The sequence below is a fragment of the Heterodontus francisci genome, chromosome 14 (genome assembly GCF_036365525.1).
Source record: "Heterodontus francisci isolate sHetFra1 chromosome 14, sHetFra1.hap1, whole genome shotgun sequence".
NCBI classification, from domain to species: domain Eukaryota; kingdom Metazoa; phylum Chordata; class Chondrichthyes; order Heterodontiformes; family Heterodontidae; genus Heterodontus; species Heterodontus francisci.
Window position 1 is genome coordinate 78749804 of NC_090384.1, and position 23953 is coordinate 78773756.

The window sequence follows — 23953 nt, forward strand, 5'->3', positions numbered from 1 at the left end:
TTACTTGAAAACTGATGACATTGAGAGGCTGATTATCTCGCCTAAGCATTCACTTGAATTACATAAATATTATTTATCAAATTGTAAAAGGGGTGTGATAAAATTCCAGTATCTGATAAGGACAAAATAAACTTGTGTGACATTAACAACCTCAGTTTTGCTTTTGCTGATTACAGACAAAGTTTTAAATTGATACCTTTTTCAAGGTTAGAGTGCTCAGTACTGTAGGGAATTAACAGATAAAGGATCAGTTTTTATGTGACCATTTTAGTTTGTTCAAATCCATAAATTAGTAACCAATGCCAGGTAAGTGCACGTGTCCTGGCTTGCCAAATTGAAAGTGACCATGATAACTCGAGTGAAATGACTGATTTTCATGTCTTTTAATATAATTGAATGGAAAGTGTATTCCCAAAGCCAGGCAGATGGGCTCCTCATATGCAGAGTGCATTTAGGATTGAGGGCATATTCAATGTTTTCTCATAATTTAAAAAAAAAAGCATATTAGTCGATCAGAGGACTTTTTCTCTTCTTGATTTTAAGTTCTTTCAGTTTTACAGAAGTGACAAGGGTGGCATAGTGGAAAGATTTCAGCTAATACAGTGCATCAGAGATTCGTATCTGTTTGCAGACTTTCATTAAGGCATGCTCCAGAATTTTGCAGAAGATTTATTTAATTGATACAAAACTTTGTTTAAATTTCTATCTCAGACTTGTGTAATATTTTAAAATAATATTAGAGGCTGACAAGGGTCTGATGTTTACTTTTGTTCCACGGTTAATAAATCAGGAGAGGGATTACATGGCAAAATTGATGTGAAGCTGCCTATTATAGGTGCATATATTCTGGTTTAATTTATGTATATGCTCTCATTGAAATTATAAAATTGTTTGGATAACCAGTGAGTTACAGAGCTAGAAAGTTGTAGCGAAAGTGGTAGTACTCTTGTCTCTGCGTCAGAAGATCATAGGTTCAAGCTCCACTCCAGAGATTTGAGCACATAATCTAAACTGGTTGTTCAATGCAGTTCAGAGTTAGTGCTGCACTGTCAGAGGTATTCTCTTTCGGCTAAGATGTTAAATTGAAATTAAAACAAGAAATGCTGGAAATACTCAGGTCTGGCAGCATCTGTGGAGAGAGAAGCAGAGTTAACGTTTCGGGTCAGTGACCCTTCTTCGGAACTGGCAAATTTAGAGATACAGCACTGAAACAGGCCCTTCGGCACACTGAGTCTATGCTGAGCAACAGCCACCCATTTATACTAACCCTACAGTAATCCCATATTCCCTACCACCTACCTACACTAGGGGCAATTTACAATGGCCAATTTACCTATCACCTGCAAGTCTTTGGCTGTGGGAGGAAACTGGAGCACCTGGCGAAAACCCACACGGTCACAAGGATAACTTGCAAACTCCGCACAGGCAGTACCCAGAATTTAACCTGGGTCCCTGGAGCTGTGAGGCTGCGGTGCTACCCACTGCGCCAAATAGCCGAAATATTAGAAATGTCAAAGGTTATAAGCAAGTAAAGTGGGGGTGGGTCAAGAGATAACAAAGGAGAAGGTGTAGATTAGACAAGGCCACAGAATAGCTGACCAGAAGGTCATGGAGCAAAGGCAAACAGTATGTTAATTGTGTGTTGAAAGACAAAGCATTAGTACAGATAGGGTGTTAATGGACTGAAAATTGAACAGCAGCAAGTACAAACATGAAAAAAACAGTGGGTAAGCAAACTGAACAAACGAAGATGTAATAAAATAAACATACAAAAAAAAATCAATTTTCAGTTATTCTGTGGCCTCGTCCAATCTACACCTTCTCCTTTGTTATCTCTTGCCCCACCCCCGTTTTACTTTGTTAAAACCGTTGACATTTCTAATATTTGCCAGTTCCGAAGAAGGGTCACTGACCCGAAACGTTAACTCTGCTTCTCTCCACAGATGCTGCCTGACCTGCTGAGTATTTCCAGCATTTCTTGTTTTTATTTCAGATTTCCAGCATCAGCAGTATTTTGCTTTTATGTTAAATCGAAACCTGGTCTGCCTCATGGGTGGACGTAAAAGATCCCATAGTACTTCTCAAAGAGTAAATGTGTTCTTCCAGCATCCTGGTTAACTGTTACCTGTGTCAGCAGTGGTTCAGTTGGTAGCACCCTTTCCTCTGAGTCAGAAGGTTGTGGGTTCAAGTCCCATTCCAGAGACTTGGGCGCACAATTTAGGCTTACACTCCAGTGCAGTATTGATGGAGTGCTGCACTGTTGAAGGTGCCATCTTTCAGATAAGGCATTATACTGAACCCCCACCTGCTGCCTTAGGTGGACATAAAAGATCCCATGGCAATCCTTTGAAGAAGAGCAGGGGTGTTCTCACTGTTGTCCTGGCCAATATTTATCCCTGAATCAACATCACAAAAACACATTATCTGGTCGTTATCATATTGTTTGTTGCAGCTTCCTGTGTGCACATTGGCTGCTGAGTTTCCTACATTACAACAGTGACTGCACTTCAAAAGTGTTTCATTAACTGTAAAGTACTTTGAGATGCCCGGTGGTCGTGGAAGGTTCTATATAACTGCAAGTCTTTATCTCTCAACCTGTAACACCAAAAACAGATGCTTTGATCATTTATCTAATTGCTGTTTGTGGGACCATGCTGTACACTAATTGGCTGTTGTGTTCCCCTACATTACAACAGTGACTGCATGTCAAAAGAACCTAATTGTCACTCAATTGCTTTGGCTCATCCTGAGAACATAAAAGGTGCTATATGAATGCTAGTTCTTGCATATTCTGGGCTTGCAATGCCATTTAAAATTGTGAAAATTATAACTTTTGCTTAAACATTTTAATGCTATTCATTCTATAAACCAAATACAGTTCATGAACAATTGACAAGGGCCCCAATTTCATGGAGAGAGTTTTTAAAAGGACTTTTTTCAGGCATCCCAGCACCCTGTACTCTGCCCATTTCCTCATGTGTTGAGCTATTGATTTTGGGCATGCTGCTATTAGAAGCTGCTAACTGGAGATCTGCACATTCCTGCGGTTGGATTAGTGATGATGATTGCTCACATACAGCTTCTAGCAGCTAAATACTGACCTATTAAAGCTTATTATGTTAGTACCTTAAACTCTGAAAAAGGAAAGACTTGCATTTAAATAATGCCTTTCATGACCTGAGGACATCCCAAAGCACTTTACAGCTAATGAAGTACTTTTGAAGTGTTGTCACTGTTGTAGGAATTGCAGCAGCATATTTGTGCACAGCATGCTCCCACAGAAAGCAATAGGATAATCTGATAATTTTTTTTGAGATTATTTGTAGGGATAAATATTTGCTAGGTCACCAAGGATAACTCCCCTAATCCTCTTTAACTTAGCACCATGGGATGTTTTATGTTCACCTGAGAATAGACAAGACCTCGCTTTAATCCTTCATCAAAGATGGCACCTCTGACAGTGCAGCATTCTCTCAGTATTGCACTGGAGTGTGAGCCTAGATTGTCCTCAATAGAGGCCTGCTCCCGAACCCGACGGGACCCGACGACATGGGTCGGGGTCCAGTCGGGCCCAACTTCAGGGTATGACGTTCGGGCTCGAGTTGGGTTGGGCTGAGTCCATGTCGGGTCGGGCTGGACACAGACAGTAAGTATTGACGTTTTAAAAACTTGCCTGAGCTGGGTGTCTGGGACGAAACTGAGTCTGCGCAGTGAGTGACGTCGCAATAACGTCATCACGCATGAGCTGCAGCTTCTGAGTCTGAAGGTGAGTAAAGGGATGGTCGGGGGCGGGTTTGGGTCGGGCTCGGGGCAAAGTCGGAGGGACTCTGGCCGGGCTCGGGTCCACGGTGGTTCGGGTTGGGTTCTTTTTTTCCGACCTGTGCGGGCCTCTAGTGCTCAATCCTCTGGAGTGGGACTTGAACTCTCAAACTTCTGACTCTGTTAAACTCCAACTGTTATTTGAACTTACTCAATTATTTTGTCCATATTTGGTTCCAGTATCTATTTATTTACTTTGAAGTGATAGTCTGGGGTTGCCTTAACTATACCATTTCGTATTTGACACACTATGATGAAGTCCTCACTTAGTTGCCATATTTCCAGACATAAGATTGATAACTCATCCCTTTAATACTTGGTAACAATCCCAATTCTTTTCTGCACCTTTTTCATTCTTTCTTGTGATATCAACAGAACTAAACACAACACTACAGGTTTGTCTGACCAATGCACAGTGAAGTCATTTAAGGTTTAAGTCTATTTCTGTATAGTCTAGACATTTAAAGCGATGTCCACTCTTATTTCTAGGTCGCATGGAAGTTCAATTTCATTGGTTTGTATACTTGTGATCTGCATCTTTTCAACACTTCATTAAATTTTATTTGCTATTTATCTTCCCAATTTTTTAGACAATCTACATTTGCACATGTGTAGCTGTTTGCTATCTTGGAGCTGGCAGAAAATCTGATGAGTTTGCAGTCGGTTTTGGTCTCCAGCTTACTTTATCTAGATTAGAAATAACTGTGATCCAAGCATTCCTTGTATAGAAAATTACTCAATGCTTGTCAGTTCATATCCATACATTTGTGTTTTCCTGATATACATCAGTATGATGTAAGTAAAGTACTTTGGTCCATCTAAGCCATGGTACTCTAAATTTAAAAAAAAACTGTGTAAGTAGGAACTGCTGGTGAATAAGTTAAAATAGCTTAAAAATGTTAGATGCTAATACTTGCATTCGAGCTGTCTCAATTTTGTTTCCCTCAACTGTGGAAACTCTTGAAGAATCATAATGGTGTTTATCTTGAACTATTTAGTACTGGGTGAATTGATGAAAACCAAACTTGGCCAAGTAATTGTTTTTTTCCTCCTCCCTGACTTTCTTTGCCCCATACCTGAAGGAGGCCCAAAAGAAAGAAAGAAAAGAAGAAAGAACCTGCTTAGAAACGGTTACATCTCTAACTTTTTCCAGTTCTGGCGAAAGGTCATCAACTTGAAACGTTAATTCTGTTTGTTTCTCGCTCCACAGAAGCTGCCTGACATGCTGAGTATTTTCTGTTTATATTTCAGATTTCCAATGTCCACAGATTTTTTTTTATGCTTAAGTATTTTTTGGCTGCAATACACTATATTAGCTATTCAAATGACTTTGAGGACAATGCATTGACAAATTGTGTTCAGATATTGCTTTGCAACTAGGTATAACGACATGGGTGCTGAACCAAGGAGGGAGAGAGAGATTAGGAGGCTGTTTGAAAATTAGGTTAGAGAAATATGCTTTGAGTAGGTTTCTAAAGGTGGAGAGGGAGGTGGTAGAAGCATAAGATTTCGGGGGGGATGTTCTACCTTCTTGAGTTCAGTGGTGTCACTTGCTCTGATGTACAGCAGCAACAGCCAACTGCTTATCTGACCTAGCTTGGAGAGCAACTGCCATACACTCACTTTCAAAAGCTTTAGTTTTGAGCAGCATATATAGATTTTGATGTTGCTATCTAAGCTTTTCTTGTAGTTGTCTTGCTACAAACACCATATCGGCTGTCCCACAGTTAGCCCTAAAACCACACACTGATTCTGGGAGGACATCATCAATGAGACCATCTGGTAGATGGTTTAATAGGACCTTTGCGAGGATCTTTCCTGCAATTGAGAGAAGACTTATTCCTCGATAGTTGCCGTATATGTTTTTGGATCCTTCCACTTTCAGATGCTATGTTGGCATCCTTGCGGTCCTGTGGAACTTTTTCCTGATCCCAAATGCTCTTGTTTGTTAACAAGCTTTGTATTATTACACTTGCAGATCTCTGCTGGAATGCCGTCTAGGCCAGGGGCTTTGCCGTGTTTGGTTGACTTAATTGTCTTTATCACCTCTTCAGTGGAAGGAGGAAGAGACCGGCTTTTTTTTCTCAGGAAACTGCTCAATTTGGTGCAGAGAATAAGCTGAGATGTGAGAATCTGTTGAGCTCAGCGAAGCGCTCACGCCACCTTTCCATTAGAGCTGCATTATCTGTGATTAGTTCATTTTCATCAGCTGTTAGGATATGAGCAAAGGTTGTGTTGGGTGAGCCATATACAGTCTTCACATTGTAAAAACGCAGATCGTGCCTCTCAGCTAGATGTTTCAGTTCGTCAGCTTTTGCGTTTCACCAATCGTTCTGCATTTCTCTTAAAGCATGCCGGAGCTTGTGTTTAGCATTTTTATAGGCTTGATGCTAGGTTGTTGATTGTGGGCCTGCTAGAAGACTTGCATGTGCAAGCTGTTTCTGTTTGAGAAGATGGGAGATGTTTTCATCATTCTCATCAAACAAATCTTGGTGCTTGCGCTTGCAGTGTCCCAGAAGTCTTAAAGATCTGATCACGGAGCTGTTTCCATTCTTCTTCTGCGTCACTTGGGGGTGGAAGATCAAACTGCAGAATCGTGTCCAGTTGTGGAAAGATCTAAGGCAATAGCCTATGATCTCTGACACTTGTTCGGACATCCTAGCTTGGAGAACAAGTTTATCAAAATCCTGTACCTGCTGCATGATGACATAGTTGGACATGTCTGTGCCTGTGGTGAGATGTCCAATGCTTTTGCAGTAACTAGCAGCATAAAGCAAGGATGCATCGTGGGTTCTCAACTCTTCAATCTACTCTTTGCTGCAATGCTTAAAGAAGCCAACAGAGGTATGCCTACAGGCATCAACATTAGATTCCATTCAGGGAAGCTCTTCAATGTCTCCAGACTGCATGCCTCCACCAAAGTCACAGAGGCAGTAATTAGAGAGCTTCTGTATCAGATGACTATGCCCTAGCTACCCATAACAAGGAAAGCATCCAGACGATGGCAAACAAGTTCTCGAATGCTGCCAAAAACTTTGGGGAAGTTGTGACCTTTCAGGGGAACACACTCTGCTTGTGGTTATTGCCCAGGGGCAGCATGTAGATGAAGGGGGTGGGGGGGGGGGGGGGTTGTGGAGGGTTAAAGGTGACCTTGAAGAACTCTGCAGATGACAGAGCAAAAAGAAGCCATTGCTGGTGAAGCACAGACATCTTCAAATAGGTAAGAATGCAACAGTGCAAGGACAGTCTGTGAAGTTGGACCATATAAGTGAGGTGTTGGAGGAGGATGATGATGTAGACAACTGCATTCAATTCTGCAAAAAAATCAAAGATGATGAGAAATGAAGAACCATGGTCATGATTGCAATAAAATGTCGCTAACTATGGCTTAATGCTGTTTTGTGCCATGAGTAGGGCAGAAACATTGGAGGGATTTAAGTGGGGAGTTTCAGAAGTAATGAAGGCACGGAGCTGGGAAGTGACTTATTTGGGGACCTTGGATGGGTGAGAGCTGATGTTTTTTTGGGGAGTGTTGACAATGATTTTGAAGGGAAGTTGGACAGTGCCTTTTTGAAAAGAATGGAGACCAGAAATCTTGAGGAAGGATTGAGTGAACAAAAGCTGAATCTCAGACAGGATGAGCTTGGATGGGGGTCTGAGAAACTGCAGGAAGATTAGGGTTCTAGAGTGGGTGAGAATCAGGGACTTGGGGCATAGATGGGAATTAAGACATACATGAGCTCCTCGTGTTTGGTGTTTGAAGTGAGGATGAAGGGGTGAGGAAAGGAGTTGATCATGTAAAGGGTTTTAAAAAAAGAGCCCAAGGTGTCCTTGCCCTCCAGGATGATCCTGGAGAAGATTGTTTTTGCTGAGGAGAGCAAAGCACAGTAATGTTTGATGCCGTTAAGCCGAATCTGGTGATTTGATCACTCGATCATTTGTGTGCCACATACAACAATAACATCTATATTTATATAATGCCTTTAACGTAATAAAATGTCCCAAGGTGCCTCACTGGAGCTTATAAAACAAAGAATGACACCCAGCCACAAAAGGAGTTGTTAGGTCAGATGACCAAAAGAGGTGGTTTTTAAGGTGTGTCTCAAAGGAGGAAAGCGAAACAGAGGTGTAGGGAGGGTATTCCAGAGCTTGGGGCCTAGGCAACTGAAGGCATGGCCACCAATAGTGCAACGATTAAAATCGGATGCACAAGAGGCCAGAATTAGAGGAGTGCAGGGAGGAATTCAAAATTTGTGATCTTCTGATGTGAGGCAGCAAAGGAGGACACTGTACAAGAGAGCTATAGGAATTACAGGAATTCGTTTGTTTAGCATGAATTAGGATGGCAGGGGCAAGGGACAATAGTTAATAACGATTCAAAATAATAGGTTCCAGAACCCTGAAAAAGTCATGTGAGCTGACTTTTTAATGGCTGTCTTTGGTTTTCAGATAATGTGCTGGTCTTTAATTATTTCAGGAACTTTGTAAAGTCTAAGATACGTAATATTTGTACCTGTTATCTGTTGCTAAAAGTATTTATCTGTGAATGTGAGAAAACTTACTAAATGTTTATTTTGGTGATATAAATTATGATTTTATGCAAAAATGGTTTAGTTGTAGATATCAAAGAGAACCTATTACCTGAAAAGTTACCTAGTTGCCAAATATTAATATATTTCAGTTACAGTGGAGGTCACTTTGAACAACATCTTGTTTGTGCACCTACTGCACGGGCATTGCATCATGCTTGGATTCTAACCATCAAACCAAAATTCACTGACACAGAAGCGAGGTCAGCAGCTTGAGCAAGCAAGCAAACATACATTTCTGAAAGTGACCCCTGCTGCAAAAACATGAATCTTTGTGCTTATCAAAATGAAAAATAATGGAGCACTCGCATATGTAGCCAAGATGCAAGTAAAGCTTTCTGACTTTTGCTCTAACAGTGGCCCCTTACTCCAAATTCAGGGCATTCCCTACTATGAGACATTTCCATTATGGTAGATAGATAACCCAAGAAGCACCTCCCAGTCTTTTTCTTCTTTCTGCTTTCAGCAGTGTTGGATTTAAACCTTAAAGTTTCTTTAAAAAGCTGCTACTTGATTGTGTTTCCAGGCTTCAGGGAAGATGGTACACTTGGAGCTTTTATGCACATCTAATCTCACTGACTTCATCAAGCACATATCTTAATTAGTTGTATGCTGAATGCTTTGAGATGTTTCTGAGAGAAATGATAAAACACCATATAAATTCTATCTTAAAATATGTATAGTTTGTGATAATGTGGGTTTTCAACTGTAAAAATGTATTTTGAAATGATTGGAAGTGCTATAATGTTTGTTTTTGGCAGGTGGATTCCCCTCTTAATTTGAAACATCCCCATGATTTGGTGGTATTTATGAGACAGGAAGCTACAGTCAACTACCTCAAAGAGTTGGAAGTAGGTTGAGAAATCCTTTTATTTGACTACGGTTAATGAAACTTGAGGGAAGATGAATTTTAATAAAACACAGCTGGGATGTTTCAGATGTTGAGACCACTATATGTAACGGTTACTCTGAAGTTTTCTATTCCAATATAGGCGAAAGAATAGTAACTTGAAAAACATTGCCATCTGACTGGCAGGCTGAATAGTCTTTCTTGTAAACTTCCCCATTTCAGATTTTTAAAGAATCTCTGTGGAATGGCTTCTTGTACCGTATGCTTTTTTTATCAGTAAATTATCACTGAATTTTTAGTTCTTTCCACTCAGATTTCAAATCACTGAATTTTCAATTTGATGTAACAGGCAAAAGATTTATTGAGCGCTCAGCCTTTAGATTTATTTATTCTGTAGACTTGGATTTTTGCGGACTGAATCCAAACCCAGGCAGACAGAGCTTCATGAGAATTCAGGGGGTAAGGGACATTGAATCTGAACAAAATTGCTGTGGAAATCACATGAAAAGGAAGAAAATCTATATCAAATTACAATCTTGAGCACTTCAAATCCTTCCAGATAGCAGATTAGAGCTCCTGCTGTGCGAGAATAAGGTATGCAGACTTTTGGCACGTTAGCTGCCAAATGCATCACCTCACAGGAGAATGGGGCATTTTAGGTGAAGCCACAGGCTATTAGTCATCAGAATTGAACCTGCTAATGTATTATCATGAGTAAAATGTTCATAACCAAGGTTGAAAGTGGGATGATATGTCTAGCAAATAGAAGATAAGGTCCATTGAGTAACGTTGGTCGTGTGATTATACACTCTACCCCCAGCATACCAGCTTTAGTATGTAATGTTGGGAGCAGAATATCAGTTCATATCGTCTTCCTGTAAGACATGCTAAGGTGTGAACAGAATATTTGAATAAGAAGGACAAGAAAGATTGCTACTAAATCAAAAGAAAAATAATGTAACAAAGCATTATTGCCATTTTTGTTTAATTCCTTGTGAATTGCTAGCTTCCATTTCTGATGTGAAATTGGCAAAACAATCATTAAGCAACTTGTGACAAAAGTTGTTGGGGAAAATGTGTGATTTTCACTCATTTGATTGGTAAAAGCACATTTTAGATTTCAGGAAAACCTAAACTTGACTACTGTTTATTTTTGAAAGTTGCAACTAAAGTCTCGTGATTTCCAGTTATGTGTTTCTGAGGACTTAAGAATTATGATGCAACTTGCTGTAATCTTAGAGCTTATATTAAATAATGACATTTATTGAGGCAGTGTGTCATTGTGGAACGGTTTATACTCCGTATAACAGTGAAAGGTAAACTGTTAAAACGTTATCTTTGACTGTTAAAATAATCATTCACCTTCTCTGTACACAGAAACATTTAGTAGCTCAGAAAATTCATATAGAAGAAAATGAAGATCGAGACACAGGTTTGGAACAGAGACATTACAAAGAGGATTCCAACTGCATTAAAGCCAAAGTGCCTCTTGGGGACCTCGACCTATATGATGGAACATACATTTCTTTGGAGAACAAGGAGATCAGGTTTAAAAAAAGCATTTTTAAAAAATAGTCTTTTCTTTAGTTCCCCTGCCATGTTGTGTACCATTCACTAGCTGAAGCATGGGAAGGCAATCCACCTCCAGGCCGCTGAGCTTCACAAACAGTTCAGACTAGTGCCCGAGATCTGCCACTTCTGCTCTCGTCACACCAGAGAACTGGTGCAGTAATGTCAGTCATGAATGAGTAAAGGAGTAACTCCATAGGGAACTCTGGAAATCAACATCAATTTCATGCATTAATGATACATGGGAGGCACTCAAAAAGGGAAAAGTTTGCTTATTGCTTTTCAGCTAGAACAATCATTTTCTAACTCTGGTACCTCCTAATTAGCATCTGGCTTCATCCTTGGCTTGGAGTCCTAGGATTTCTGATGGAAATGATCCCTATTGTGTTCATGATGACATTAGATTCGTTGCCTGATACTGGGGAACACCTGAAAAGTTGTGCCTTGCGTCAAAGGTGAACTGGTAATGAAAGTTACAATAAATCCCACCTTTTTTTCCCTGGTGCTGCGTAGATGGCTTCATTTATGAAAATACTGTTGTTTAACTAGGGTTAAATGGGGAGCCGGTGGCACAGTGGTAATGTCACTGGACAAGTAATCCAGAGGCCTAAGCTAATGCTCTGGGGCCATGGGTTTGAATCCCACCATGGCAGATGGTGAAATTTGAATTCAATTAATAAAAATTCTGGAATTTAAAAAAAAAGCTAGTCATGTGACCATGAAACCATTGTCAATCGTTGTAAAAACCCCTCTGGTTCATTAATGTCCTTTTAGGGAAGGAAATCTGCCATCCTTACCTGGTCTGGCCTACATGTGACTCCAGATCCAGAGCAATGTGGTTGACTCTGAAATGGCCTAGCATGCTATGTAGTTGTATCGAACTGCTACAAAGTGCAAGAAAAGGAATGAAGCCGGACGAACCACCTGGCATTGATCAGTCCTTGTGGAGATGACGTCCTGTCTTCACATTGATGATACACTCCATCATGTTTGGCACTACTGCCGTGCTAAATGGGATAGATTTCAAACAGATCTAGAAACTCAAAACTGGGCATCCATGAGGCACTGTGGACCATCAGCAGCAGCAGAACTGCATTCAACCACAATCTGTACCCTCATGGCCTGGCATATCCCCCACTTTACCGTTACTATCAAGCTGGGGGCTGGGAGGGCCAACCCTGGTTCAGTGAAGAGTGCAGGAGGGCATGCCAGGAGCAGCACCAGGCATACCAAAAAATGAGTTGTCAGCCTCTTGAAGCTCCAACACAGGGCTACCTGCATGCCAAACAGCAGAAGCAGCATGTGATAGGGCTAAGCGGTCCCACAACCATTGGATCAGATCTAAGTTCTGCAGTCCTGCCACATCCAGTCGTGAATGGTGGTGGACAATTATACAACTAACTGGAGGAGAAGCTCCACAAATATCCCCATTCTTAACAATGGGGGAGCCCAGCACATCAGTGCACGAAACAAGGCTGAAGCATTTGCATCCGTCTTCAGCCAGAAGTGCCGAGTGAATGATCCATCTTGGTCTTACCCTAAGGTCCCCAGCATCACAGATGCCAGTCTTCAGCCAATCTAATTCACTCCACGTGATATCAAGAAATGGCTGAAGGCACTGGATACTGCAGAGGCTCTGGGCCCTGTCAACATTCCAGCAATCGTAAGGCTTGAAGTCTCCAGAACTAGCTGCGCCCCTAGCCAAGCTGTTAGTGCAGCTACAGCAATGGCATCTACCGGCAATGTGGAAACTTGCCCAAGTATGTCCTGTATACAAAAAGCAGGACAAATCCAACCCAGCCAATTACTGCCCTATCAATCTAACCTCTAACATTAGCAAAGTGATGGAAGGTGTCGTTGACAGTGCTATCAAGCGGCATGTGCTCAGCAATAACCTGCTCACTGATGGTCAGTTTGGGATCTGAGTTACTCAGTGCCTAGCCTCATTACAGCCTTTGTCCAAACATGGACAAAAGAGCTGAACTCCAGAGGTGAGGTGAGACTGATTGCCCTTGACAGAGCACCATTTGACTGAGTATAGCATCAAGGAGCCCTAGCAAAACTGGAGTCAGTGGGAATCAGCGAGAAAGTTCTCTGCTGGTTGGAGTCATACCTAGCACAAAGGAAGATAGTTGTAGTTGGTGGAGGTCAATCATCTCTATCTCTGCAGGGGTTCCTCAGGCTAGTGTCCTAAGCCCAACCATCTTCAGCTGCTTCATTAATGACCTTCTTTCAATCATAAGGTCAGAAGTGGGGATGTTCGCTGCTGATTGTACAATATTCAGCACCATTTATGACTCCTGAGATACTGAAGCAGCCATGTCCATCTGCAGCAAGATCTGGACAAGATTCATGCTTAGGCTGATAAGTGGCCAGGTACATTCGCATCGCACAAGTGCCAAGCAATGACCATCTCAAACAAGGGAGAATCTAACCATCTCCCCTTTATGTTCAAAGGCATTACCATTGCTAAATCCCCCACTATCAATATCTTGGGAGGTTACCATCGACCGGAAACTGAACTGGACCAGCCACGTAAGTACCGTGGCTAGAAAAGCAGGTCAGAGGCTAGGAATCCTGCAGCGAGTAACTCACCTCCTGACTCCACAATGCTATCTACAAGGCACAAGTCAAGACTGTGATGGAATACTCTCCACTTGCCTGGAGGAGTGCAGCTCCAACAGCACTCAAGAAACTCGACACCATCCACAACAAAGCAGCCCACTTGATTGGCACCCCATCCACCACCTTCAATATTCACTCCCTTCGTCATTGGCACATAGTTGCAGCAGTGTGTACCATCTACAAGATGTACTGTAGCAACTCACCAAGGCTCCTTCGACAGCACCTTTCAAACCCACGACCTCTACCACTGAGAAGAACAAGGGCAGCAGATACATGGGAACACCATCACCTACAAGTTCCCCTCCAAGCCACACACCATCCTGACTTGGAACTGTATTGCTGTTTCTTCACAGTTGCTGGGTCAAAATCCTGGAACTCCCGTCCTACAGCACTGTGGGTGTACTTACACCCCAAGGACTGCTGTGGTTCAAGAAGGCAGCTCACCACTACCATCTCGAGGGTAATCAGGGAGGGGCAATAAATGCTGGCCTAACCAGTGACAACCACATCTCAAATGAATAAAACAATCAAAGCCAGAATCTCTCTACAGTTGTTAACCAATCAACTTGATTATCCAAAAGGTAATATACTTGAAATAGTGAATTAAAAAGTCAATTATTCCTGTGTTGAGGTGGAATCCTGCTATTTTGGAACTGTAAACGCATACCCCAAGAGTTGACTGATTTCTATATGACAGATTGATGAGTGCTGCCTTGGTCAGACCTAGAACTTAAATTTCAGTCACTGAATTGTGAAATCAGTGCTCCACTTAAAAAAAAATTGTGGATATTAATTAATAAGCTTGAACTTGATTTTTAATTAAGTATGTTCTCGCTGTGTGTATTTTCAAACCAATTTGTCTTCCAGTAGTTCTAATTTTTACATCGTTACAGCTTCTTGTAAACCGCAGAGATTGACACATTGTTCTTTTCTTGTAGCCCTGAAGAATACATTGATGCAAATGCCCCATTACCTCCAGACCTAGAAACACCAGACTGTACAAAAATGATGGAACTTCCATTTAGTATTCATGCCTTTCAGCACTTGAGGGTAAATGCTTCTCTGCAGGCTCATTTGATCAGAACGGGAATTGCACTTAAAATAACACCCTTTATTGGTTAAAGTCTTAACTTCTGATAGGGTATTTTGGAGATTTTTCTTAGAATTCCTAATGGTTCTAAAGTAAATAGAAGGCAACTAATTTGCATTTATATAGTACTCTTCATGTAAAAGAACTTTTAATTTCTTTGCACAAGGAAAATCGTAGAAATTGAGCAGGCAATAAAGAATTTATTGGGAGAACGATAACAGTTGAAAAGCATTTTTGCAAGTATGGAAAGATGTAGCAGGGCGAAGTAACATTTCAAATTTAAGCCTCGAACTGTATTCAGATTTTGCTGAACTATAGGTATCTCAAAACTCTGCCTTGCAAGCTTTACTTGTATGTACAACATCAGCTCTGGAGTTCCTTTGAAGGAAGTGTTCTGTTCTTATTGGCAATTAATTTATATCCAGAAAGTGCCAATAAATGTGAAACAATGTTGATATTTTGCTGAATGTTTTTAAACCTCTGCCTCTCATCAAAAAGTTATGTGGAAGAATACTTTGGATAGCATGCCTTTTCAATCTTGGAACTTGAGTTCAAATCCAGCCTTATTTGAGGAGCTTAAAAACTACTCTGTACTGGTTGCAAGGGTCCTAAATAAATTAAGTATAAACATGGGACTGCTTAAAGTGAATGTTTTTATAACCGTTCGCAATTTCACTTGGAGACTGTAAGGAAAATGTAAATTCATTCTGTTCTTCATTGTTTAGCATTGAAACAGACTATTGGAAGAGTTGTAATAAAAACAAGAAATGCTGGAATCACTCAGGTCTGGCAGCATCTGTGGAAAGAGAAGCAGAGTTAACGTTTCGGGTCAGTGACCCGGGTTCCGATAGAGGTCACTGACCCGAAACGTTAACTCTGCTTCTCTTTCCACAGATGCTGCCAGACCTGCTGAGTGATTCCAGCATTTCTTGTTTTTATTTCAGATTTCCAGCATCCGCAGTATTTTGCTTTTATTATATTGGAAGAGTTGTATGAGTTTAAACCTGCATCTTATGTAGGAGTTCTGAATGCTAACAATCAAAGAGTGAAATAATGTTCATGTTCATTTTAATCGAATTCACAAAGTAATCAACTATTATGTTGCAAGGTTAACTGTCCATCAGATCCAGAAGATAGATTTGTCCCATTATAGAGTGTTGTATACGACATGAAGGGCAGGAAAAGTCATCAACAGCCTATAGTTTTACTGTATGTGACATAAACCAATTTAAACTTAAAAACAATACAACAGAACAAATTGTTTTTAGTAGAAAACATGCAATTTATATTTTTTCTTCATCCAAGTTTTGGAATTTGAAAATTAAAATGACTAGTAATAAATAAAACTTTGTTTCCAGGGTATCCAAGAACGGATTAATCTTACAGCACCAGTATTATCAAAAGAGGATCCTATCTTCTTCAGTTTATCAAGAAGATTAGGTAGAAGTATTGAAGAAATAGGACATAGAATTAATGCAGCCTTGTTGAAGGTACAGTTTACATTTTTTACTCATTTAACCATCTGCCTTTTATTTAGTGTGTGAATGCAGTTAGTATAAGTTGTGCATGCATTCTTTGCAATGTGCCTAAGTTATGATACAATAATTTGGCCCATCCTGCCAGTTCTTTGAAAGAGATATCCAATTATTTCCACTCTCCTGCACATTCCCCATAGTCCTGCAATTTTTCTTCCTCTTGGTGAGAAAGAGGAACTGAAGGAAATCAGTATTAGTAGAGAAATGGTGTTGGGGTAATTGATGGGATTGAAAGCTGATAAATCCCCAGGGTCTGATGGTATACATCCCAGAGTACTTAAGGAAGTGGCCCTAGAAATAGTGGAGGCATTGGTGGTCATCTTCCAAGATTCTGTAGACTCTGGAACAGTTCCTACAGATTGGAAGGTATCTAATGTAACACCATTGTTTAAAAAGGGAGGTAGAGAGAAAGCACGGAATTATAGACCAGTCAGCCTGACATCGGTAGTGAGGAAAATTCTAGAGTCCATTATCAAAGATTTTATAGCAGAGCATTTGGAAAACAGTGGTAGAATCGGGCAGAGTCAGCATGGATTTATGAAAGGGAAATCGTGCTTGACAAATCTACTAGAATTCTTCAAGGATGTAACTAGTGGAGTTGATGAGAGGGAGCCAGTGGATGTGGGTTATTTGGACTTTCAGAAGGCTTTCGACAAAGTCCCACATAAGAGATTAGCGTGTAAAATTAAAGTGCATGGGATTGGGGGTAGTGTATTGCGATGGATAGAAAATTGGTTGGCAGACAGGAAACAGAGTAGGGATAAATGGGTCTTTTTCCGAATGGCAGGCAGTGACTAGTGGGGTACCGCAGGGATCGTTGCTAGGACCCCAGCTTTTCACAATATGTATTGATGATTTAGATGAGGGAACTAAATGTAATATCCCCAAATTTGCAGGTGTGACAAAACTGGGTGGGAGGGTGAGTTGTGAAGAAGATGGAGAGAGGCTTCAGGGTGATTTGGACAAGTTGAGTGAGTGGGCTAATGCATGGCAGATGCATTATAATGTGGATAAATGTGAGGTTATCCATTTTGGTAGCAAAAACAGGAAGACAGATTATTATCTGAACAGCTATAAACTGAGAGAGGAGAATATGCAGCGAGGCCTGGGTATTCTCGTACACCAGTCGCTGAAGGTAAGCATGCAGGTGCAACAGGCGGTATGTTGGCTTTCATAGCGAGAGGATTCGAGTACAGGAGCAGGGATGTCTTGCTGCAATTATACAGGGATATTGTGGATTATTGTGTGCAGTTTTGGTCTCCTTATCTGAGGAAGGATGTTCTTGCTATAGAGGGAGTGCAGCGAAGGTTTACCAGATTGATTTCTGGGATGGCGGGACTGACTTATGAGGAGAGATTGAGTCGGTTAGGATTGTATTCGCTGGAGTTCAGAAGAGTGAGGAGGGCTCTCATAGAAACCTATAAAATTCTAACAGGACTTGACAGGGTGGATGCAGGAAGAATGTTCCCGATGGTGGAGGTGTCCAGAACCAGGGGTCATGGTCTGAGGATACGGGGTAAACCTTTCAGGACTGAGATGAGGAGAAATTTCTTCACCCAGAGAGTAGTGAACCTATGGAATTAGCTACCACAGAAAGCAGTTGAGGCCAAAACATTGTATGTTTTCAAGAAGGAGTTAGATATAGCTCTTGGGGCAAAAAGGATCAAAGGGTATGGGGCGAAAGCGGGGACAGGTTACTGAGTTGGATGATCAGCCGTGATTGTAATGAATAGCAGAGCAGGCTCGAAGGGCCGAAGGGCCTACTCCTCCTATTTTCTATGTATCTAAGGAAGTGTTTATCTAATTCCCTTTTGAATGTTAGTATTGAGTCACCTTCACCACCCTTTCAGGCAATGCATTCCAGATCATCATAACTTGCTTAAGAAAGAAAAAAAAATTTCATCTCTCCACTGGTTCTTTTGCTAATCACCTTAAATCTGTTTCCTCTGGTTACCAACCCTTCTCCTACTGGAACCAGTTTCTCCTAATGCTGTCAAAACCCTGTATGATTTTTGAACACCTCTATTGTATCTCCCCTTAACCTTCTCTGCTCTAAGGAGAACAACTCAAGCTTCTTTAGTGTCTCCACTTAAGTGTCGCATCTCTGGTACCATTCTAGTAGATCTCTGCCCTCTCTAAGACTTGGACATCCTTCCTAAAGTGTGATGCCCAGAATTGGACACAGTACTCAAGCTGAGGCCTAACCAATAATTTATGAAGTTTTCACATAACTTCCTTACTTTTGTACTCCCTTTCTTTGTAAAGCCAAGGATCCCATGTGATTTTTTTTTTATAACAGCCTTCTTAACTTGCCCTGCCACCTCCAAAGATTTGATTACAACTTGTCTCTCTGTTCTTGCACCTCTCTTAAATTGTATCATTTAGTTCATATTGCCTCTTCTCAATCTTCCTACCATAGTGCATCACTTCACACTTCTCTGCATTAAATTCCATCTGCCATATTGTTGCCCATTTCACCAGTCGATTACTATTCTCACTTGTTCTACATATTGTCTTGAGTCATCTGCAAACTTTGAAATTATGTCCTGTGTACCAAGGTCCAGGCCATGAAGATATATCAAAAAGAGCAGTGGTTCTAATACTGACCCCTGGGTGATGCTGTTAATACGTACTTTTCTCTGGTCCGCAATAAAAAGTTCATCACTACTCTCTACTTTCTGACCTTTAGCCAATTTCTTTTCAATGCAGCCTTTGCCTTTGTTAATCTTTGTTAAATTTTGCTAATAAGTCAATTATGTGGTACTTTATCAAAGACTTTTTGAAAGTCTCTATACACATCAATCACATGACCTTCATCGACCCTCTTTGTTACTTCACTGAAGAACTCAATCAAGTTAGTCAAACATGGTTTGCCTTTAACAAATCCTTGCTGGCTGTCATTTATTACCCCATATTTTCCAAGTGAAAATTAACGATACCTTCTTGACACCTAAAATTATCTTAGTGTAATCTAAAAATATATGTACCATCTTGTGGAATGTGTAGATTATTTTTCTACGTTTTTGGACCCCCAGCAGATGTCTATTGTGTATGGTGTAACAAAGCTATTGCTGTGTATGAGAAGTGGTTACAATAGCTTGTACCAGTTTGTTACTATTCATTTATGAATTGGAGAGGCAGTAAAGTACTTGTTATATAACATGTTAAAATGTTCATTGGAATGGGATCCAGTTGTGAATTTGGGGTCACATGCACATCTGCAGTCACTTCTGATCATATTGCTTTATACCAATTGTATGTTAGTTATCTCTCCATTCACCCGTCAGTTCTAAGGGAGAAGAGTTCAGACAAGTTGGGCTAGCTTTGATTTCTTCAATTTCAAGTACTAATTATTTTAAGCAGCTAGAATCAAAGGAGAGTTTTTGCTTGAAGGTAATGTTTGTCAGCGCAATCAAAAAGGTGGTTGAAGCTGGATAGTTAATTTGGTTTTTTTGATGGCATTCTCCAAGGAAAAGTCCAATAAATATTTGTGATTTTTAAAATTAGTTTCTATAATTTTGAGTTTTCCAAACCCATTTTCCCTAACTATTGTATTTTGAATATCAATCTAGTCAGCACAGTTTCTCTTCAGTCACATATTGTGCGAAATGATAATGTAAAGAAAATTTAAGCTTCATGGATGAACAAAATAAATTAATTTGTCTTTTGTGCCTTGATCAAAATCGTACTGAATAGAATGTGACCTTGTGCCTTAACATTTTGAAATTTGTCATATGAATGCATCTCCAAATTGTCTCATCAGTTCTAAATATTTTATCCAAATGTCATAAAGCTGCACTGCTTCAACTATTTTTACTAAGGTTTGAGGCACTACAACATTTAGAAATGTTATTGATCTAAAAGAATTTGATCAATATTCTTAAATTTATACAGTCCTCAAAGCTAAGAATCATTGAAGTGTATCTTTATGTGAATAACCAAAATAAATGTCTAAATGTAATAGTTAAGTGCCATTGAATGCAAGGTTCAAATGAATCGGTAGGTTTTTACCACCATTCTCTGAGGGGTTCAGAAGACATAATACCATTTAATGGGTTCAAATGGCAAACTTCAAGTGTTGGTATTGTTACGACCAAGGCGGGAGGAGTGCACTGTTAATTCAGTCCCTCTTCTCCACAGGTCACAACATATTCTTTGACTGTTTCAACAGGTGGGAAAACTTTAATCAGATACAATTTCCCCCCCGAATAGAACACACTAACCAGGTTTCTTTACTGAACAACATAATTAACAGTTTATTGTAAAAACAATCCTTAACTAGTAATAAGGGAAAACAATATCACATAGATTAAATTTTTACAAATCCAACATTAATTTTTAAAACGTCCCCTTTACCGTGGTCCCTTCACGCTCTCTGTCTCATGCACACAGGCTCGCACGCGTGCACATATATAATAGAAATACTCAGCAGGTCTGGCAGCATCTGTGGAGAGAGAAGCAGAGCTAACGTTTCAGGTCAGTGACCCTTCTTCAGAGTTCTGAAGAACTCTGAAGAAGGGTCACTGACCTGAAACGTTAACTCTGCTTCTTTCTCCACAGATGCTGCCAGACCTGCTGAATATTTCCAGCATTTCTTGTTTTTATTTCAGATTTCCAGCATCCACAGTATTTTGCTTTTATTATATCCGTATATATTCTGGTTAACCGAAAAAATTAAAAAAGGATTTTAGATCAGAGCTCTGTTACAGAAAACCCTGACAAAATAGCAGACGAAATGCATTGTACCAAACTGGCATGCAGTTCAATCTCCGACCAACTGTTAAAGAATCTTCCAGAATTAACACTCCTTCAGGCGGTGTTGAAAAGCAATTTAGCAGGCCTTATTGAAATACAGGAACAAGACAAAATGACGCACTGAAGTTCACAGTCTTTAAGGGAATTGCAAGAACATGAGCTGGGTTGTAGTCTTCTGTTCTTCCTTGAAATTCTCTCCATTTTCTGTTCTTTTTTGACACTTTAGCAGCACTTGACTTTTATCTTCTTCCCGAAGGACACTCTCACACACGCACTGGCTAACAACCAAACAGCTTGACAGTTTTCTGCTCACCCAGATATTCTCTGTTGTGCACACACACATATATAATAGAAATACTCAGCAGGTCTGGCAGCATCTGTGGAGAGAGAAGCAGAGTTAACGTTTCAGGTCAGTGACCCTTCTTCAGAGTTCTGTCTAAACAAAAGAGTGCTTGTTGATTTCTGCTCCTGTTGCCATGGCTTCTGCTCTATGCCTAGCCCGAGCTCGGTGACAAACAGCAACAATGTTGCCAATCGCTCACTGTCCTCTTGATGTAAAAAAAACATTTATTTAGCTTAACTAAATTTTTTTTTTAAAAAGGAATTTAATTTGTAACAAAACAGTCATTTTCATATCACCTCCACCCTCGGAGGAATGAAACACAATTTGTAAATGCGTTTCATTACAAATTGTGGGAACAATAAAAAAAGACATTTTCACACTCATCCTCATTCATTCTCTTCATGTGAATAACTTGAGCAAAGTAAAATTCTTGATAAAGCATCTGCCATAACATTTTTACCCGCAATGTTGGTAACCTTTAAATAAGGTTTTAACAGTGAACTCAATCGGAACAGTCTGGCATTCTGATTTTTAAATTTTTCAACAAAGACTATCACCAAATCAGCCAACTGGAACCTTCCAAACAAAATCCCCCAGTTCTTCCAAGCGAAGAATTGAGTAGGAGTCTCTCTTTGTTATTGCATTAACTTTTCTATAATCTGCACAGAGTTCAGTTGAACTGTCAGGTTTAGGCAATAATACGACTGGTGAACTCCAGCTGCTTTGACTGGGTTCTATTTTGTGGTTCTCCAGCATGTATTCAATTTCTGCTTTTACTTGGGCCTGTTTCTCTGGACTAAAGCGGTAAGGATGTTGTTTTATAGGAACGGAATCTGCTATATCCACATCATGTGTGGCTAAGGTTGTACATCCTGGCTTATCCCTACAGACACTTTTAAATGCTGTGAGTAGCCTTGTTAGATCTTCTCGTTGGTTTGCATCTAAATATGAAAGCACAGTGTCCAATCTCCCTCGCAGTTCAGTATTAGATAACTGGTAGGAGGGTCATTTTGAGATTTGTCTCGGCCTCCTTCCGCCTCATTCTCTCTATCCTTTTCATCCTTCACTGTCCCTACTACCTGACATACCTGTGCTTACTTATCATCCTCCCGGCAATAATATTGTTTTAGCATATTGATGTGACACAGCCGATCCTTTTCCTGGCAATCTGGGGTGTCAGTCAAATAATTTACTTCAATTCTCTTGACCACTTTATATGGACCACTGAACTGTGCTTTTAATGGTTCACCCTGTAAAGGCATCAATACCAATACTTCATCTCTGGCCAAAACACTCGGGTCTTAGCATGCCTGTCTGCCCATTTTTTTTCATAGTTGTTTGGGAAGCTTTAAGGAGTTCCTGAGCCACTTTGCAGGCTCTCGTAAGCCGTTCCCAGAATGCAGATACATAATCTAGTACAGAGGATTGATCTTTCTGTCCCAAAAATTTTTCTTTGATTAGTTTTAGAGGACCTCTTATGTCCATAAACTAATTCAAAAGGACTAAAACCTGTAGATTCATTAGGTGAGTCCCTAGTGGCCGTCCCTAGGGGCGGCACAGTGGCGCATTGGTTAGCACCGCAGCCTCACAGCTCCAGGGACCCGGGTTTGATTCCGGGTACTGCCTGTGTGGAGTTTGCAAGTTCTCCCTCTGTCTGCGTGGGTTTTCTCCGGGTGCTCCGGTTTCCTCCCACAGCCAAAAGACTTGCAGGTTGATAGGTAGATTGGCCATTATAAATTGTCACTAGTATAGGTAGGTGGTAGGGAAATATAGGGACAGGTGGGGATGTTTGGTAGGAATATGGGATTGGTGTAAATGGGTGGTTGATGTTCGGCGCGGACTCGGTGGGCCGAAGGGCCTGTTTCAGTGCTGTATATCTAATCTAATCTAATCTAAACAAAAGCAATTCTAGCCTTTTATCCCAATCGTGGGGATATTCATGATAGTATGCCCTAATCATCGTTTCGAGGGTCTGATGGTACCTTTCTAAAACTCCCTGTGTCTGTGGGTGCTACACTGAAGACTTTAACTGTTATACTTAAGTTACCCATAACTTCCTGAAGATTTTTAGATTTAAAATTGGAACTGTGATCCGACTGAACCTCAATTGGTAATCCATATCTAGTGAAGAATTGGGCTAACTTCTCTACCATTACCCTAGCAGAAATTGTTCTCAAGAAAATGGCCTCTGGGAAGCGAGTAGTCATATCCATGATAGTGAGTACATATTGTTGTCCCGCTTTTGTTTTGAGTAAGGGTTCTACACAGTCTACCAACACCCTACTAAATGGTTCCCCAATAACTGGTACGGAAATTAGAGGTGCCAGTTTTATGGCAGGTTGCGGTTTTCCCACAATCTGGAATGGAGGGCACATTTTACAAAACTGCACCACATCCTTGAAAAACCTAGCCAGTAATAATGTGGACTTATACGTGCTTTAGTCTTCTGGATCACTACATGTACCACTAGAGGAATCCCATATGTGAACCTTAATATTCCCGGGCGATAGTTTGGCAGTACCACTATCTGACGAACAACCGTCCAGTCTTCGTCCACAGATCTGAGAGGCGGTCTCCACTTCTTCATCAGAACTGCATTTTCAGTATAATAGTCTTCTGGAACTCCTTTTGCCTCAGCTTCTGTTAGAGCTGTTTGCACCAGCACCTTCAACTCTGGGTCAGCTTGCTGAGCTGTGATCAGAAAAGACTTGTTAAATATTTCATTTGGATTCTCTAAATCCCCAAAGACAGTTTCAGATATTCGGCTATCTGACTGTG

General features: G+C 40.6%; 1 protein-coding gene across 2 annotated transcripts in view; it reads left to right on the top strand.

Moving 5' to 3' along the window:
• Window positions 1–23953, top strand: part of ttc17 (tetratricopeptide repeat domain 17) — a 153289-nt gene that overhangs the window by 14041 nt on the left and 115295 nt on the right. For both annotated transcript variants that reach the window (XM_068046450.1, XM_068046449.1), the window contains exons 2-5: window positions 9170–9259; window positions 10636–10805; window positions 14391–14502; window positions 15901–16032. In XM_068046450.1, the coding sequence (XP_067902551.1) occupies window positions 9170–9259; window positions 10636–10805; window positions 14391–14502; window positions 15901–16032 (504 nt within the window). The remainder of the gene's footprint in view (window positions 1–9169; window positions 9260–10635; window positions 10806–14390; window positions 14503–15900; window positions 16033–23953) is intronic.